The 18,100-nt window shown below is 41.9% G+C and overlaps 1 protein-coding gene across 2 annotated transcripts; it reads left to right on the top strand.

The window, feature by feature from the left end:
* The first annotated feature begins 178 nt into the window (after positions 1 to 178).
* Positions 179 to 17,686, top strand: LOC135495453 (trafficking protein particle complex subunit 8-like). 2 transcript variants are annotated; one of them, XM_064784125.1, is made up of 25 exons: positions 179 to 461; positions 689 to 892; positions 1,288 to 1,377; positions 1,735 to 1,909; positions 2,207 to 2,366; positions 2,521 to 2,632; positions 2,979 to 3,259; positions 3,663 to 3,772; positions 4,803 to 4,953; positions 5,146 to 5,249; positions 5,489 to 5,594; positions 5,797 to 5,928; positions 6,141 to 6,498; positions 6,936 to 7,124; positions 7,450 to 7,610; positions 8,905 to 8,979; positions 11,083 to 11,367; positions 11,592 to 11,974; positions 12,260 to 12,413; positions 12,864 to 13,029; positions 13,291 to 13,520; positions 13,679 to 13,783; positions 14,128 to 14,273; positions 14,781 to 14,870; positions 15,169 to 17,686. In XM_064784125.1, the coding sequence occupies exons 1-25, from the start codon at positions 305 to 307 to the stop codon at positions 15,455 to 15,457; spliced, it is 4,413 nt and encodes a 1,470-aa protein (XP_064640195.1). In that variant the 5' UTR covers positions 179 to 304; the 3' UTR covers positions 15,458 to 17,686. The 2 variants fall into 2 exon arrangements, with proteins under 2 accessions (XP_064640195.1, XP_064640194.1); XM_064784124.1 differs by having other exon boundaries at positions 8,884 to 8,979.
* Positions 17,687 to 18,100: the final 414 nt, after the last annotated feature.

Below are 18,100 nucleotides of genomic sequence, written 5' to 3'. Positions count from 1 at the left end.
TAGTACACGTACTACCAACTCATTATAACACGACAGGTGCAAAAGTTGGCCTATAACTGTACCACGTTACCTTACATGCATTACATGGTACTGTGCTGCCATCTACCATACGGAGTCAGTGCGAGCCTTCTGACGATTTCGGTCTGTGATCGATTCGAAGTGTCCTTCATCCAAAATGGCTTCTTCTGGGCACTGCCCTCACGAATTTGGATAAAATATGCATATTTTCTTCAGGATCTAAAGCAAAATCTACATTTTAAACGATCATCAATTAAAGTAGAGTTGTTAATTAACAATATCCACCATGGCCCAGTGCAAACAAACCGCTATTGAGTTCATAAAGGAGGCTTTTAGCCCGATGGTTTCGGTTCTCTGCAGTCATGATGCAGAGCAGCTGTGCCAGAAAAACAATTTGTCGTTCGTCGAAATGATCCAGCCTTTCTGTAGGCTTACACATGAAGGTAAGCTGTTGGGGCTCTGTCAGTGTGTTAACAGGAATCATATCTGTCATTTGTATGAATTCGTTAGCCCAGGTGGGTTTCTGTGTAGGTTTTTTTTCGACAATAAGAGACTCAATTTTATGGATGGCCTGCACGGCTGCAGACCAGAACAGAACTTAGCTGTCAAAAATTACCGTTTGACACCCTCTCGGTGTATTCTACTCTTTGACATCGTTCTTCCATTTCAGCTGCTCATATCCGTGATCCAGGCAACATTCCCCACACTCTCCACAACCTGCGTATCATTGTGAAGGATATGAACGGCTCGATACCACAGCCTACCCTGGCCAGGAAGATGATGAGTGAAGCTGTGGCCAACACGTACCTGCCATCCCTTGATAATGCCAGGGGCAATGTTATATCAGTTGGGACTTATGACTTGCAGTTGAGTGGTAAGTTGCCCCTGCTTACCATAATCAGACAGTCTAATTGCAGAGCAAAGCCCTTGCCCATGCTCGCCACGGTCAGCCAATCTAATATCAGAGCAGAGCAAAACCCTTGTCTATACTCACCACAATCAGCCAGTCTACTTCCAGAGCAAAAGCCCTTCCCCTACTCACCATGATCAGCCAGTCTGAATTGAAAACATATTTGTTTAGCTGGTTGCTGAATGAGGGGGGGGGGGGGGTCAAGTGAAATCAACTGCATGTGACCATTGAATTGGTGGTGCAAGGAGAGGGAGCTTTCAAGAAATCTCAACCTTGTCCTTGGCCTTCGTTGAATCATGCTGGTGCACTATACTTTAAACCAGACAGTTATACTTATGTCTCTTAACCTATTTTTTCAGCATCAACCCCATGGTTCGAATCTTACAGAGAAATGTTCCTCCAGGTTGCCTATCCATCAGAACATGAGTTCCTAAATCATTTTCTAGCATGTATCCTTTTACCATTCTATCATTATCAAGACTGATTATTATACTACAGGCATTGTCCGCCCCTCAGAACATGTAAGAAAGATCCTTCTCTGACAGGTTTGTTGATTACACGTAGGCCTGTGAAATTTGATTTAATGGTTTTTTTCTGCCACATTCACAACCAATTTTAGGAAATGGGTGAACAAGTTGGGTTAAGTGCCTTGCTCAAGGACACAAAGACAAAATGGCGGTCCGTCTGAGTGTTGGACTTGCGACCTCCTGATCGTGAGCCCAGTGCTCTTACCACTGTGCCACTCATGTCTACAACAAGGGGTTAACCTTAGATGTGACCAATTGTCTTCCTTGACTCCATACAAGGCGTCTTCGTAGTCTCCTCATCTCACGTGGACCCGATGGACCAGTTCCAGAAGCTGGCCCAGCAGCAACACCAACAGCAGCATCAGTCGCCCAATAAACTACCCAAGTGGTTTAGTCCTAATATTCTCAAGTTTTACGTCTTGATGCATGACGTCGTCGAAGGAGAAGAAGCTAAGTGAGTATTCGTACTGTAAACCCGAAAATATTTGCGGCTATTTCATTTTGTGGCTTTGTGAAATTGTAACTTCTGTGTGCTGTCGATTGCAACTTTGCATGCTGTCAATTTATAGTTTTGACAACCCCATAAGTTAAAGTCATTACAATAAGATTTTGAAGATGCTTGCTGATTACCTGATCACCGATCTTTCTGTTGCTGAACACTTGGGGTAGACATGAAGGGGCAGGTTTCATCGTTGATTGGTGATTTATTATTAAGTGATCTATTCTAAACGTATTTGTGATTTGCTTTCAGAGCCGAGGCCATCTATCAGGGCATGAAATCGACATATGGCGCCAACAATTGTCACCTGCTGCAAATCAACTCCCGGTCGGCTCAGACCGCTGAGGCTGTCACACAGACGGGACTCCCGGACCCCTGGAGTCAATTCTTACCGAGAAAAGTAGATTATACTGTAAGTGTGCAACTTTAAAGATTTGAAATTGGTCAAGTGCATTGATTTTCCTGTGCCTAGTGACACATGTATATAAACAGAAACGCTTGGGCTGACTGTAGTCAGTCATTGTAAAAGCCTATTAACATTGGCTTCATTTTTCTGGACATTGCAGGATAGCCCAGAGGACAACATGTTTCCCAACCAGTCGAGCAGTGATGGGTCCAGCCTCTATGGTAAATCACCGACCACTGAATCTGTGGAGACTGCTGCTGAAGCAACTGAAGGTGAGTGCATTGCGATGTTGTCGTTGATGAATTGTGGGCTCACGAAAGTGTGAAGTTTGTTAGCCCAGCCTACTTCAGCTCTTGTTCCGGCACTACTTATTTAGCAGGGATGTCAGATTCCCACTTTTAGGCAGATTTCAGACCTTTTTCTCTGGCTTAATGCTAAATTTGAGAGCTGGAATGGAAAGATCTCTGTCACAACTGTCTGTGGATCTTTGAATTGGACATTGGACCAAAAATAAGTATTTTAAAGGATGCCACACTCACTTATGCATTAGTGTAAATGGAAATACAACCAGATGTTTAATAGTGCTTGGTGGTTACTCGTCATATTGTTGTGTTTTAGAAGCTGTCACACAGTCTAGTGATATGATCGACCACCCACTTGCCCAGAATGATGAAGAACACTACACAGTCCCGAGGATGATGTCAATGTCGATATGTGAAGGGAGTATGCAGCCCGTGTCGTACCCGCAGCCCAGCAGCCTCGACCTGAACCATCCGCACCAACACGGCATGTGTCTGACTGTCAGCGATCACGACAGACTGAGGATATTTATCCATGAGTTTATTGTGCGGGGACTGATACCGTGGGCGGAGAGAACAATGAGAGTGCTAAATGAGCAGGTAATTGTTGACGATAAAGTAGAACCTCTCGATTAAGGACACCCCTGTGTCTGACAAATGCTGTCCATAATTGAGAGGTGTCCTGATTTCAGAGGTCTAATTCAATGTAAATTACCAATTTTTGACCAAATGCAGTGTCCTTGATAGAGAGGTGTCCCCTAAGGAAGGTCCCACTATACTGTACGCCTGTTGGTGGACTCTCTCATGCAGAATATCTAAATTTTCGGTTTGGATCTGAGCTTTAGAGTATGGCGTCTCAAGCTTGAAAAATGACTTCTTATTAGGCAGCATGAATTGATACCCCAGCTTAAAGAATGATCAAGCTGAAGAAATTTGCTCCAGGTTGCCCAGACATTTTTCTTTGGTGACTGTTGTTGTTATTAATGGGTTATGATAATTTCAGCTGATGTCTCGGAAAGGTATCCACCGGTCCTTCTTCAGTGCCACCAAGAAATGGTTTGGAAGTAACAAGGCACCAACTCCACCTGGGCCAACTCAGAATACAACTGTGGTGTAAGTCTATGTTTTATTCATTAGTCTCCGCCATCGGCTGAGATTTTTGTATTAGGGTATTATTCTCCTCAAGAAATTATTCCAGCAAACTCTCGTCCCCAGGTGAAAGCTTTATATGTACATGAACACGGCAATGCATTGCAAAACATCGATAAAACGAGGGTGTCCATGAATTAAGAAGTCAATCTGGGTAACAGCCGCGAAAGTGCTATGGGCATGCATAGCGCAATACATGTAAATTTTTAACCAATAAACCTCGCCATACCGGCACGATGACTGGTGCCCCGCGTTATGTGTATTACATATTGGCTGCACATATGGAGGAACGTAACGGATAAAGACCAGGGACTAGTCTACACCATCGAAGCATTTTTCTATAAAACCTAATATTTGGAGTTTATGGGCTATGAAATAAGAAAAAACGGCAGTGAATTAAAGCAGCTGAGTTTCAAGAATGTGTTCTTCCCTTCTGGACACTGCCTTGATCAGTTGTATTTCGCACATAAACCATCGCTTCGCTGAAGTGAAAGTGCGATGTTTTTGTTTTGTTTTTGTCAACATGCATGGCTGTGTGCATGAGGCGGAGACCTCAGAGTCTGCAAAGACTCAAATGACAATTCTAGTTCATTTATCATGTTTATTGGAGTTCATCCTAGTGTGATGACATGGATATAAAACTCATATACAGTAGAACCTCTCTATTAAGGACACCCGGGACTGACAAGTTCTGTCCTCAATAGAGAGGTGTCCTGATTAGAGAGATTAAATTGAATGGAAACAACCAATTTGGGACCAAACCTAGTGTCCTTAATTGAGAGGTTGTCCTTAATAGAGAGGTGTCCGCTAAGGGAGGTTCCACTGTATTTGTGTTGTTTTTTAACACAGAGTTTTCTACAAGTAGTCAACTTATCTCTATTCATCGTTATCACACCTTCAGCATCACTTGGCTGAGGGGTCATGCTCATTCAAATCTTTTTTATTCTGTTTGTCGCCAAAATTTGTTGACATAATTTTCCATTCATCATTTCAGGTACACCCAGGAAGCACCTGAGCTTCAGATGCGACGTTACGCTGATCTTGCGTTCATGTTCCAACAATACGAGTTGGCCTACCAGAGCTATCACAGTGTGAAGAGAGATTTCCAAAATGACCATGCGTGGTTACATTATGGTGGTGCTATAGTAAGTCCAATCTCCAAGCAGTTTGAAAGATTTATCTCTCTGTCAACGCTGATTTCCACCTCTACACCATGTTATCACAGGCACATGAATATACTAATACAACTTATAGATTTCCACCATTACACCATGTTATCACAGGCACGTGAATATACCAAATCGGCTAATAACGTTATCAATATCTGCACATTTCAGGAGTTGGCTAGTATCGCCATTTTCATGCAAGGCACGACAAGCCAACGGCAGTATCCACATCATTACATGGAGTCTGCTATATCTACTTACCTCAACACATGCCGGTAAGTTAAATTAATCCTCCTTTCACAGGATACTGTCATGGCCAAAATGCCATTTTTTCAACCACATTTCTCAAAAAAGTGTGAGCAGAAGATGACCTAATGAATAGGCATTACCGGTAGATTTACCTACCACCAAAATGTCTTTCTTTATGTTGATTTACTTTGGGTCAGTAATATGTTTGTAACATGGACGTGTTTATTGTGTTCTGTAATTTACGTATGTTCGTCTTGTTTTCCAGGTCACCCCAGTTTGCGACGAGAGCAACACTACTGTGCACCGAAGCTCTGAAGAGTAAAAACTTGTTTGCAGAGGCTGCCATGCAGTTCATCAAAATGACAAGTGAGGTAAGTACCGACTAACTGCTGAGTGGGGAACTTTAGGTAAAGTTAGAAATGAAGGAGTCTCACAGAATCCTGTGGCCTTTGTTAAGCTTGGCATGTGAGGTCTTTATCCGTTTCAGAAATTGCAGAAATCTCCAAAGATAAAAGGTACAGCAACGTTTCTTGGTTTACAGTGTGTCTTTATTGCATGCACGTCCCGTTCCAGGATTCTGACTTGAGGAGCGCCCTCCTCTTAGAGCAAGCAGCTCACTGCTTCATCAACATGAAGGTCCCCATGGTCAGGAAATATGCATTCCATATGATACTAGCTGGCCACCGATTCAGCAAGGCTGGGCAGGTAAGCTTCAGACGCGACCTGTGCTAAAACCAGTCAACACCTTAGGTGTACTGCATTTGAAAATTAAATTTTTGTTCTTGATTTTAAAACATTTCAAAACGCCTGAACACGTTCTTGATATAAATTGTGTAAACTGATCTATAAATAGTATAAATCAAAGTAGCTATTCAGGAGATTGGCCAACCCATTCATTCTTTAATTCCTTTCCTCAGCGACGGCATGCTTTGCGGTCATACTCTCAGGCGCTACAGGTGTACAAGGGTAAAGCGTGGACACTAGCAGAAGACCATATCAACTTCACCATCGGCCGCCAATCACTCAATCTAAAACAACTGGACAATGCGGCGTCTGCTTTTCGACACCTCCTGATCCAGGAGAGCAAGCAGACGCCAGTGCAGCAGAACGCGTTCCTACGGGAATATTTGTTCGTGTATAAGCAGTTGATTAGTCAGATGGCCGGGGACGGGAACACGATGGTCAATGGATCATATCCTCAGCTTCCACTGCCATCTGTTGACGGAAACAATACCAAGGTGTTGATCAGTGGACTGGATCCTGATCGGACTCAAGGTGAGAACGTCTGCTTCTTTTGCCTTGGCTCTTCAGGGGTGGTCTGTGTCGCAATGCTATCAAGCAAGGTGTCTCCCAGTGAAGTTTGAGGCTCAAAATTGAACAAGTTTGTGGCTTAATTTGAAATAAATTGATGAGGGTTTTTCAGATGAGACTGATGAGAGCCGCGGTCCCTTGTACCCGAGTGTCTACGCCAGGGTAAGGGGAAGATCTGTGAAATAACCAGTCGTTAAAACAACCGGGGCCCAGTTGTTAAAAGCAAATTTTGTCACTATTGCTGGTGTCAGCTTAGCTTGGCGTTTAGTCTAAGGGCTTAACTGAAGGGGATAACACCAAGTTCAGTTCTTACATCAGTGTTTGTAACAAACTTAATTTGAGCAACCAGGTCCTGGTTGACGGTAAATGGATTGAGAATAATCTACCTGTGTTTTTTCCAGACAATTGCGTATGTGCCACGTCAGTGCAGTTTTCGACCGAGAATGATCAAGTGGGGCAGTGGGACCTGCTGGAGCAGCATTTGGTCGCCTCGGCCAGTGGGGGCGCATTGCCTAAACTCTTTCGGCCAACAGTCCAGTGTTATACGAACTCAACAAATAACTCATCGAACCCTGTGACAGTGATAACTGGTGAGTTGCGATTTTTCTACTTGTAATGTGGCACCTTTCACATGAAGAACAGACAAGTCTCTTCCGCAACTAGAGCAGGCTACATCGGCATCAACCATGTCACTTTTCACACTCCCCGTCGTGTCATGTCATGTTTTCAAGTCTTGAGTTGGTGAACGAAATGGTCGTGACAAGTGGCATGACAAGTACAACGGAACATCTGACGTCATGAACTCCCCTCCCCCCAGATCAGTGCCTGATCCAATCTTATCTTCCATAATATCTACACCAAAAAATACCTCATCCATCCAAATTAAACTGAAGAATTTTCTCACATTGCTTCTAGAAACTGTATTCGTGGAGGTGCTTGTCCAGAATCCCCTCAAGGTGTCCCTAGTCCTATCCGACGTTCACCTCCTGTGGAAGTTCCTGCCCGTCAACTATGGGGAAGAGCAAAACATGGAGACACCGCCGCACATGATTACCAATGAGAGAGAAAGCAAAAAGGTAGGATGCTTATAGTTATTGGCACCGATTTTTGCCTACCCGCATTTTGGATATGAGCACCACTTAATAAGGCAAGATTAGTCTTTGAATAGAAGAAAGCTTGGTGGTTCCGTCATGTCACCCATGCAATGGGTAGTTCTTTTGGGAACATTCTCCAGGGTTTGTTTGAGAGTTCATGGAAGCATGGAAGACCGAATAATGCTGGCCAAGTTCAATTAAGGATTGGACTCCTCTAAGTATGAACAAACTAAATGGGGCTGCTAAGAAAAAGTCTTGAGTGGAGATTGTTTTTTAACTCTGCCACCTGCCCCCAAGGCCATTAGGCTAAGGGTGATGGTGATGATGATAAATCTTTGCCTTGTCAATTTCTGTATTTCTTTTCAGTCAGCTTTGTGGTCAATGACGATTTCTGAAACAATAACTTATTTCAGGCATCCAGATATTTTATTTTCGCAGCTCAAGTTTATTCGACATCAGAAATGTACCAAGCCAGTTAATGGTCAACTACACAACCTCTGTTCTAAGTACTCGGATTCCTTTAAAGTAGTGTCCCCAATAACATGTTCAAACTCAAATCTGACTATACAGATTCAAGTTTGCTACTGCATATTTCAACATTTCAATATTTCTTTTGATTCTCCTTGGAAGAAATATTCATCCCCTGATTTCCCATTGTAGTACCATGTCCTTGGAGAGACCCCAAATGAAATCTTCTTGGCATCCGATGACAGCATCATAATATGAGGATGGCAGATGTCACAAATTGTGCTGTGTCCTTTATGTCCTCCTTCATTCCCCACGGTTTTGTCTTGACATCTTAATCTTCCGGCAAAGTCATTTTGCAGTGCTTCAAACAGATTGCAGACAAAAGGGAGTGAAATCATACTCCCTCCCTCTTCAATATATATTGTCATATTCTTGTGCAATGAAATAATCCTCTTCTATTTTAGAGAAGGGTTGGTCGCCTACTCCCAAGAACCTATTTCATTTAAGAAAAACATTACCCCTACCCCAAGTACTTTCAACCGGCAAATGTTTGCAGGCGTTTCATTTTTACAAATTTGACAATAAACATTGGTTCACAAAAAATCGCAAAAAGATTTTTCTAATCGTAGAAAGAAATTTTGTTTATGCGCTAAAATGAATCACGAAAATTTTATAAATTATACGAATTTTTGCAGATCACAAAATAGAGCGGCCCAAAAGTTTCTCGGTTGACAGTACGCTTCTTTGAACATGTGATGAATTGCCCAGCATAGTGGAAATTTTATAGACCTTCTTCTTACTCTTGCAGAATTGCATAGCAGATGAAATCATTGACACTCAAGTAATACCCGAAATTATCCTAGCTGGATGTGAGAAAAGACCTGTAAGTCAACATTTTGCTAGCGCTCCCGCACTCATGAGGTGTTTGGGTGTTACCATAGCGACTCACTAGAGGAGTCACTGTAGCGGTTTTTGACATGCTGTGTACCACCACTTGACTATCTTCTACATTTCCTCATTTTCTTCACAGTATTTTTAATGCCTCGGGATGCAGAATGACCTGTCATGGTTTGCTCAGTGAACTATCATTCTTGGAATCAAATCTTTCATTTCTGCCTGCATATTTCAAGAAATATTGGGTGTTATCTCATTGTTTCACGTTTTGAAAGTCAAGTATCATGCTCCATTTCATAAAATTGATGTTTAGAAATGATATACGGGAAGGATTAGCTTTTAAAAAGGGGGGAGGGGACTGTGTGATTTTGTTGTGCCGTTTTGTAAAGGTCAACTGTTGTCAGTCACTAGTATTAGTGTCTGGGCGTAGCACTAGTGTCCTCATGAGTTAATTTGGTTGGATTTCCAAAAATGTGAATATTGCATTGATTGAGTCAAAAGAACTTGAGGTCTAATTTGGCCCACTATTTAGATAATATTGGGGAGATTTGTAATGTAGGAAGAAACCTACCACTCTCCCTCTCACATGAGTATAAAGAGACAGACTGGAAATCGAACTCAGGACCTCTCAGGTGACAGGCACTGACAAGTCCACTTTGCCTCTCCAACATGGGTGGATTTCGATTTCCTTCTCAAAGCTGGAGTTTACCTACATTTGGAATCTGTGGTCAGTTATTTAAAATAATTGTTTTGTGGGTAAAATCTGGCTGTTGCTTTCATTTCTCCTTCTTTTAAAAAAACCCTCATTTCTTCCATACCATTGGAAAATTTCCTTTATTTTTGCATATTCTACCTTATTCGCATTTAAATTCCTCTTTTAAATGAATTAAAATTCTCAGTTTTTAATCGGGAATGACTGAATGACTTTGCAAGTCTATTTTGCTGTGACGTCTCTTTTCAAACACTCAATTCTTTGAGTTCTGTGGAGATATGCATGACTATTGAATGAACCCAGTATTCAGGTATGTCCATGTCATCCATTGAAATCTGCTTTAATCAGGCAGGGAATTTTCGAAAATGCAATTGTGACCCACTCGGGCAAAATGTGGGTGTTGGGTAAAATTCGTGACAATGAGCTGTTGGTACTTGCTTATCCTGCATGAAGTTATCTTTAAAATGACGTCTGATACATGAGGATCTCTTGATGATGGGCTGAGATACAAACTTCCGAATATATCACTCTCTTAAGTAAAAAGTGGAGGAAACCTCGTCCGAAAATAGGTTATTTGTGGCTAGGCATTTGAAGGAGCAACTTATTTGCTGTCTTGAATGGCTTTAGTGGCCAGGAAACACCTCTAGACATAGTTGAAATGACTCAGCAAAGTCATAAAATCATTTTTCAAAACTTAACAAGTGTCAACGTGAATCTTACGTAACCCTGGCCTTACCCAGCATCCCCTACGCTTTATGATATAATACAAGGTAACATAGATTCCTACGAGTGTCCCCGACTCTTTTGACCCTAACCCTACCAGAATTAGTATTTTGCTTACTTTCAACCAAAGCAGATATCTTTTGCATTTGCCCACGTTCCGATTGATTTACTTATTTAGCTTGATCAGGTAAGTTTCCATCATTGGGTCTTTTTCAGCATTATGCCTGTTCCACACGATCGACTTAATCATCCAGTTCTCTGAACATGCAGATTCAGATCTTGCATGTGAGCTATCATTTTCAAGCCATTGGCCCTGAATTAGCGTATTCAGAAGTTAGATTAATGGCACGTGGCAGGCATTGGTCAATGTTCAGGGCCAGGGATTGGGAGAGTTCTTGTTTTTGGCAAAGAATCTCACCATAATGCATTGTCCTTGTAATGAAACAATGCTGACCAAGCAAAGTTTTTAGAATGCGAGGAGCTTGAATTTCTTGTAGCTTCAGAAAGTACAGATTTGGTCCCTCTTGGTATGGACATATTCAGAGTTTAATGTCTCACTTTACCCCTCTTTAGAATTGACTTGCTTTAATCTCCAATATGACCCTCCCTTACGATAACATTTCGCCCCAGTATTCTCAGTATTTGTGCGTCTTTTAGATTCGTCTCTGTCTCACTCCACACAACACCGGCGAGCTTCAGATCACAGGTGTCGCCTACAGTCTCGGCTCAAGTGCTGCACCGATACAAACAATAAGCGCGTCTGGGAGCCCCGTCTCTCAGAAGCGCCCCAGTTTTATCAGCACAATAGCAGTCCATGGCAAACAGAGTCTGGAGGTCCAGGGTCCGAGATTGAACAACACGAAACAAGATAAGACGAGTAAAACCTACGGACCAGATCGACGGCTAGATTTGATCGTGGCGCCAAAAATGCCTCTACTCGATGTAAGTCCTTCTTGTCACACTTTATACATGTATTCAGTTTCTAATCTTGCGTTCATCTTGGGGCTTTTTGTCAAAGAGGGCCTGGTTTTAAGCGTAATCCACCAACAGGATTTAGTTGCGCAAGTGTTTCATTGAAATCTTTTCCTTCAGATTAACGTTGAGAGAGTTTGATTACGAAGACCCTTTTTCCAGATGACTGATACACTTTATCTTCTGTCCTAAAGGTGCGGTTTTACAACTTTCCACAAGCAATGCTCTGCGGAGAAGTCCGACAAGGGATGGTACAGTTTGAAAACAAAGGACAGGTCCCACTAAACAGACTCAAAGTCGCCTCGACAAACCCTGAATTTTTCACATTTGGCGTGCAAGACTCTGTGCAAGAGAAGTGTATATATCAGACTATCCCCGATAAACAGGGAAACGAGGAGTATGTCTTGGACAAGATGGACGTTAAGCGTGTCGTAGACATTCCGATTCCAAACGGTGTTTTAAATCCTGGTGCTTCAGTTTCTTTACCAATGTGGATACGTGGGCCTACCACGAGTGCAATCCATCGGATAGACTTCTTGTTCTATTATCAGTCGGTGGAGAAGAATCCTAAACTCAGGTGAGGTGTTTATTTGCTTTATAGTGGGATAATAGGTTGACTGGTGAGGCGGTGGTCTTGTATTGGAATGAACGTCAAAGCCTGTAAGATGATGAGTTGGTGTGTGATGCCCTGTGACAAAGAGAGGTTTCCTTATTGTTATTTACGCATTAATACAGTAACCTAACATTACTTTTATCATTGCCAGTGTAAATTGTTCAGGATATTCAAGTCACTCCAAAATTTGTTGTGGAGAACACTGCTTGCGTGTTCAAACGATAATCTAATACCAACCATTTGTTTTAGTTACCGTTTGCTTCATCATTCTGCTGTTATTGATACGACGCCAGCTCTCAGCCTGACTGCCAGCGCCCAGAGGGGCACATCCTGTGATAATGAATCAGGGGAACCGGAACTCAACACACTTGTCGTTGGCCTGGAATTAGAAAATCTGAATCAGGTAACGCAATCGCAAAATATGAATCGTGGAGGCTTTTGAAACTTCCGTTGACCAGGTGGTGAACCCACATGTTGCAAAAGTGGAACTTAATTTTAATCAGCGATTGTTGTGAGGGGAATGTGATGAACACTTGAGGACTTCATATGAACTCCTGGGTCAAACCCTAACTCGGTCTTGAAATCAATCCAAAGACACGATTGCCTGAATGGGGGAGGGGGGCTCAAGACCACGAGGCTATCCACCCATAACAATTTTTGTCAGGGATAGTGGCAGGGTCAAGGACTCAGGTTGACATCTAATGTGGATTTCCAAACGATGTCACCCATCTATACTTTCGACCATTTCTAACTTTAACTGTGCGAATTCTACATCAACATTTCACACTCTTCATCCTGTTACAATCATCTTTGAAAGCTAAGAATAATTTGCTATTGTGTACTTTGTTTTCAGGTTCACGACTCAACGATCATAGAATTTAGCATTCTACAGGTATCCTGTGCTAGTCAAAAATGGGCATTGCAACATCTGAGCACGAGAAAAAACACGGATATCAAAATCAACCCCAAGGAGAAAATGATCATGTCTTTCAAAGCCAAGAGATGTACACACAAAGCTAGTAAGTGTAGGCCTACCTTCAATTTTATCACCAGCCTCATTTAGATCTGCTGTTTAGCACATTTTGCACAGTTCACTGAGTATAGGGACATTAGAGGGAGCAGCCCTACTTTGATATCCCACTGGAGCAGTCATTTGCCTTTAGATGGAGGCGGTTTACATTGGGGCTCTAAATATTGTAAAGTACAGATTGTCCCGGATTATTTTGAACTTGAGTAAACCTTGTTGGCCCTGATTACTTTGACCTTCTGAATTCTTCCAGGTGCCGAGGAAGTGGTGTTCACGAATGTCACCTTCGATCAACACCAAGTGCACAGTGCTGCCACCCCATGTGCAGACTTCTACTTCCGCTCACAACCGACCCCACCCCTGGAAGCTATCGAGAATCAAATCCCCAAACACATGTTGCCTACGCCTGCCCCATCATTGCCCACGTTTGAGGAACTAGAGGAAGCGTTATATGCAAAGATGACATTGGTGGCCATATGGAAGGTATGTGGTTTTGATTGGGAATGGGAGAGTCATTAGGGCAGAATAATTATACCCTAAAGATCTGAAGTTCAAAAAGAATTGATGTTTCGGGTTAATGATCCAAAAAATATGTCAAAATATGTCATATTTTCAAATGGATTATTAATTTTCTTTTTCAGGCATTTGTGATCAATGATACTGGTGAAACTCTAGTCCTGCGTGGTCAACACCACATAGCGTTAGATACACTCAACTGTGAAATCACCTCTCCTCCTGTGCCAAAGGTAATATTGTCAACCACTATCTGGCCACAGTGACCACACTGCCTGGGACTAGTGGGTGTTGTGTGAGCCAGATACCATCCCCCATAATCAAAGAATCTCGGAATGAAGATGTCTTGCGAATCTACAATCTGTTTCTCGAAAAAGTCACCACTAAACTTCAAATTACAATAAATCATTGGCAGAAACTGAAGAAGAGGGACAAACCATGCTCCTAACTGTCCATACTGGTCACCAAAAACTACCAATTTTACCTTCAATCAAGTTCCTGTCTAGAGTCCCCGGCATGACCAAAAGTGCTCACCTCATCAATGCTCGTGTAATTCACATGCAAATCTACTTTTCAGTTGCCCCTTGAGCAGCCACCAGTTATAATCATCAAAGAGCCAGCACTCCCTGTGGAGCCTCAACCTGACCCGGCTGCCATGACTCAGTTGATCAAGTATACCATCGAATGTAGCATTCGAGTCACTCATGATTTTGCCTTATCTAGGTGCGTATCTTTTACACAATTCCTGAACTTTTCACATACTTCAGTCAGGTTGGCCGCTTTGCGTGATTTTGATGTGAGTAAAAAAGAATTAAAGTTAGAGCCAGAGACAAACCTTGTCAGAGTGGTCCAATTACCTAACTGTTGTTCACATACAGCATCACCTCTGATTGGTGCTGCGAGGGCCATGTCAATGGTTTTAAACAACTCTGTGGGCAAAGTTGGCTTTGATCAATAATATTGTCTGCCACGGATTCTGACCGATATCCTCTGCAGTTCGTAGGTGACCTTCTGACAAGTACGACCAAAACGCAATACATAGTTATTTAAATCATTAATACATAAATCTGTTCACCGAAGGAGAGGTCCCAAAAGGTTAAATGTCGAAAATGCTAGGTGTCTAATTGACTGGATACCCCAGTAAGGACTTGGATTACATGTTTGTTGTGTCTTATAGTTCTCTTTCTGTCATGAAGTTCGGGCTTAATTTTGTCGCGTGTAACCTTTCAGGGTGTGTGTTCTACCTGTGATGCTAGTCCTTCATAATTGTTCCGATACGCCAGTAAAAATAGAAATAGACACAAAGAAATCTACTGAAAGGTAAGTACCATGTTCGTGCCGAATGTATGCTGGCAAAAAAGAAATTTGGACATCCTCTTGACTGAGTATGTATCACTGATGATCCACCATGTCCTTTCTGTATGTGTCTGAGAGCTGATGCAAGGCCAGGGACAGGTAGTCTGAAGATCCCACAAAGGTATTATGTGTTGCCTGCATTGGATGGAAACCTTCAAAATAATATTGAGTGCTGTACCTGCAGTGCCTTGCATGGCAATGTGCATTGAAATGGAAGAAGACACTCCATGTTTATTGAAGAAATTTCTACCATCATTTTCAGTCCTTCACAAGACACGAGCTACCGACATGAAGTCACCTACCCAACTCCGTGCGATGCCTTTACGTGGCTGAATCAGACTTCCAGTAGAAGCACCCTCGAGGCCTCAGGAACCCTTGAGCTGAAACTCCTGGCTGGCTTCTGTCTTCCTGGTGTCTATAACCTAAGCACAGTTAAGGTCCAAGCCGGGGTCGATGGAAGGCTCGTGAGGCAAAAACCGCCTGCTCCCGCACTTGTCATTGTTGCGTCTACCAGCCAGCCTCCTTCTAAAGACTTGGATATCAAGATGTGAGGTGACGCGACCGTGAAAACAATGATAGTACAGGACTGAAATTAAATTGTGTCAAAAACTACTGAATTTAGCACAAAATTTCTTCACTCGCTGTCATATTTTGCAAAATGGCTGCGGATTATCAGATTTGGCAAAATGCAACATTTCAGTCTTGTATTCCATTATCAGAACCGAACCAGAAAGCAGAGTTGCGTCCACAATCTGAATGTCAATATTATTGGAGTTGCGTTCCCAGAAATATTTTTTAAGGTTTAGAATCATCATAATGTTACTTGTTACTTTAGGAAGAATAAGGAATAGTAATGGTGTCTTGACTGATATTTTCCTTTCGTCCAAGACAGTTATAGCCGTTAAAGGTTTGGTAGACATGTATAGCTTGGATGGGATCTTGTTGTTTTTGCCAGTAGATCTATTGTAAAGAGAGAAAACTATCACTCTTTTCTGCAAACGATACCACTGTGCTTATCAATTTAAGTAAGTGATACTTCTGTCATTGTATGAAATACGAAGTCTATTTTCGGCGTATAAAGTTCTTCCATGAAGTGAACACAACTCCAAAGTATCACTGACATTTAGTTTGGAGCATTGATGCAACTCTACCTACTGCATTCGGTTTCTGGTGTGGGTTTGGGGAAATAACTACGTCTCTAAAGCGTTGATTTGATTTCAAGACTGAAACTGTTCCTAGTGGCTGTGTTTGTTCTGTATAACTGGTGAGATGCCATTTACCGAACATTGTGCACAGAAAGTTGGGGGGTATGGATGCAATATAAGAGTCTGTGGAAAGGAGGTAGTGAAAAAGGACCTCTTTAGTGTTTTGGGGATTATCTAAGTATCTAAGAAGAAGCATGTCTACCCCTAGTCCTATGTAGTGGGGGAGATGGGCTAAAATGTAATCTCACCACCAGCCAGGACTATTGGCTGTTGGGCATGAGGTTGTGCCAGATATTTTCTAATGGATAATTATGTGCATGTTGCCAAATATCATTGTATTCTTAATGTCTAGTTGTGATGAATTTAGTTCTGGCCTGTAGAGATTGAAACCTTTCCTAGAGATATGATACAGGCTTCTAAAAAGCTGTATCACTAAGAGTTGATCTTACAGTCTGTACGCTTACTCTTGGAGCAAGAATGGCTAATTAAAAGACCCTGTTTGTGTACGCTTGTACATTTTGCTGTAAGATTTCTGAATGTAACGCAAAAGACAAAATTTGTATGTGTAAAAAAGAGAGAAAATTTGTATGTGTAATTCCCTTTTCTGGGATTAATTTCCATCACAAGATTAGCCATGGTGGCTGTAAACTGGATGTAGGTCATCCAATATTCAGTGGATGGTTTTCCATCACCTTCTAAACTGTTTAAAATGGAATCAACCTTCCTTGTGCTTGGAAATTGTAGTGAAAAAGTCTCAAGACATCTTGAATTGAGCTGTAGGCTGTGGGCAAAATACAAAATGGGGCTTAGTTTATGAATTCATGAAAACATTTTGGGGGCAATTGAAGTGCTCTTATCGTGATAAGTAATGTGCTTACTGGCTTCACATACATGTAGAACAAGATCTCTTCACAAAAATAGTAGCTGCTAAACCAGATATACTAACATCAGTAACTAGCCAATGCAACTGCTCTTAACTGAAGAAATAATTTTAGTTCATCCGTTGCCTTGGAGGTGGCAGCACAGAGGGAAGCATATGCGGCCACCTAGGAGTGAAATGATGAACTAAACTTACTGCTCTTAGGATTGGGTATTCTCATTATGATGAAAGTTGGTGTATCTGGTCAACGTACAACTATTTTTGTGGATTAATTTTGATTTCATTAACTCATTCATATGATAAGAGTATTTTTACTTTGCCAGGACATGTGTCATGAATGGCAGCCTTTTTGGATTTGGCCAACAGCCAGATGGTAATCATGCAAATAATGTGCAATATTGCTGTATCTGTGGTAAGGAATCAATTTGTTGTATTCTGTTGGGTAATGAAGGAAGTGGGGCAGGTGGCATCGAACATTAACAATTACCCAAAGTCACTCCTTGGGTAAAGAAAATGATTACACGTTTCCCCAAACTTGAACGAAACTGATTGTAAGTCTGTTTGAAGGAGGGTTTTTTTGTAACTATTCCAGGGTGTTATAGTGCTATATAGTTAGTTGATGTATATTGTGTAAAATTATGAATTATTTCTTTTGAATGAAACGGAAGTAAATTAATATAATATGAGTAAAATTATGAACTGTCTTGTGTTTTATTTCCTCTAACAACAAGAAGGAGACAAGAATGGCAAAGGAGGGGACAGTTCGTACTTGTCTCTTCCTCTTAAAGGGGGACTATAGGCAGGAGCAGAGGGGCCAATTTGGCCATCTTCAAGTTACTAATATACACAGTTAGGGCCCTGGGTCATGTCAGATTCAGAACTAAATATTTTCCTCGTACAAGCGTGAATCATTTCGACGTACTGTGAGATGTGAGAGACCCCTATTGGCGACTGTGTAACTATCTTGACTGTCTAGCTGCTCCCTATTATTGGCAATCATAAGATACATGCCGGTGAAGTGCTTCCCATCGCTGCATCGGGTACACTAACTGCACTCGGATACACCAACTGCACTCGGGGATAATTTGAAAAGCCAGATTAACGTCACA

This window comes from Lineus longissimus, chromosome 11, assembly GCF_910592395.1.
Source record: "Lineus longissimus chromosome 11, tnLinLong1.2, whole genome shotgun sequence".
Lineage (NCBI taxonomy): Eukaryota > Metazoa > Nemertea > Pilidiophora > Heteronemertea > Lineidae > Lineus > Lineus longissimus.
Note: the sequence above shows the minus strand (reverse complement) of the source record. Positions and strands in the feature narration are given on the sequence as shown.

Coding starts and splice junctions, on each gene's coding strand:
- LOC135495453 (XM_064784124.1), top strand. CDS start 305: ATGGCCCAGTGCAAACAAACCGCTATTGAGTTCATAAAGGAGGCTTTT. Junction 462..688: donor CTGTAGGCTTACACATGAAG/GTAAGCTGTTGG, acceptor CTTCCATTTCAG/CTGCTCATATCCGTGATCCA. Junction 1,910..2,206: donor GTCGAAGGAGAAGAAGCTAA/GTGAGTATTCGT, acceptor ATTTGCTTTCAG/AGCCGAGGCCATCTATCAGG.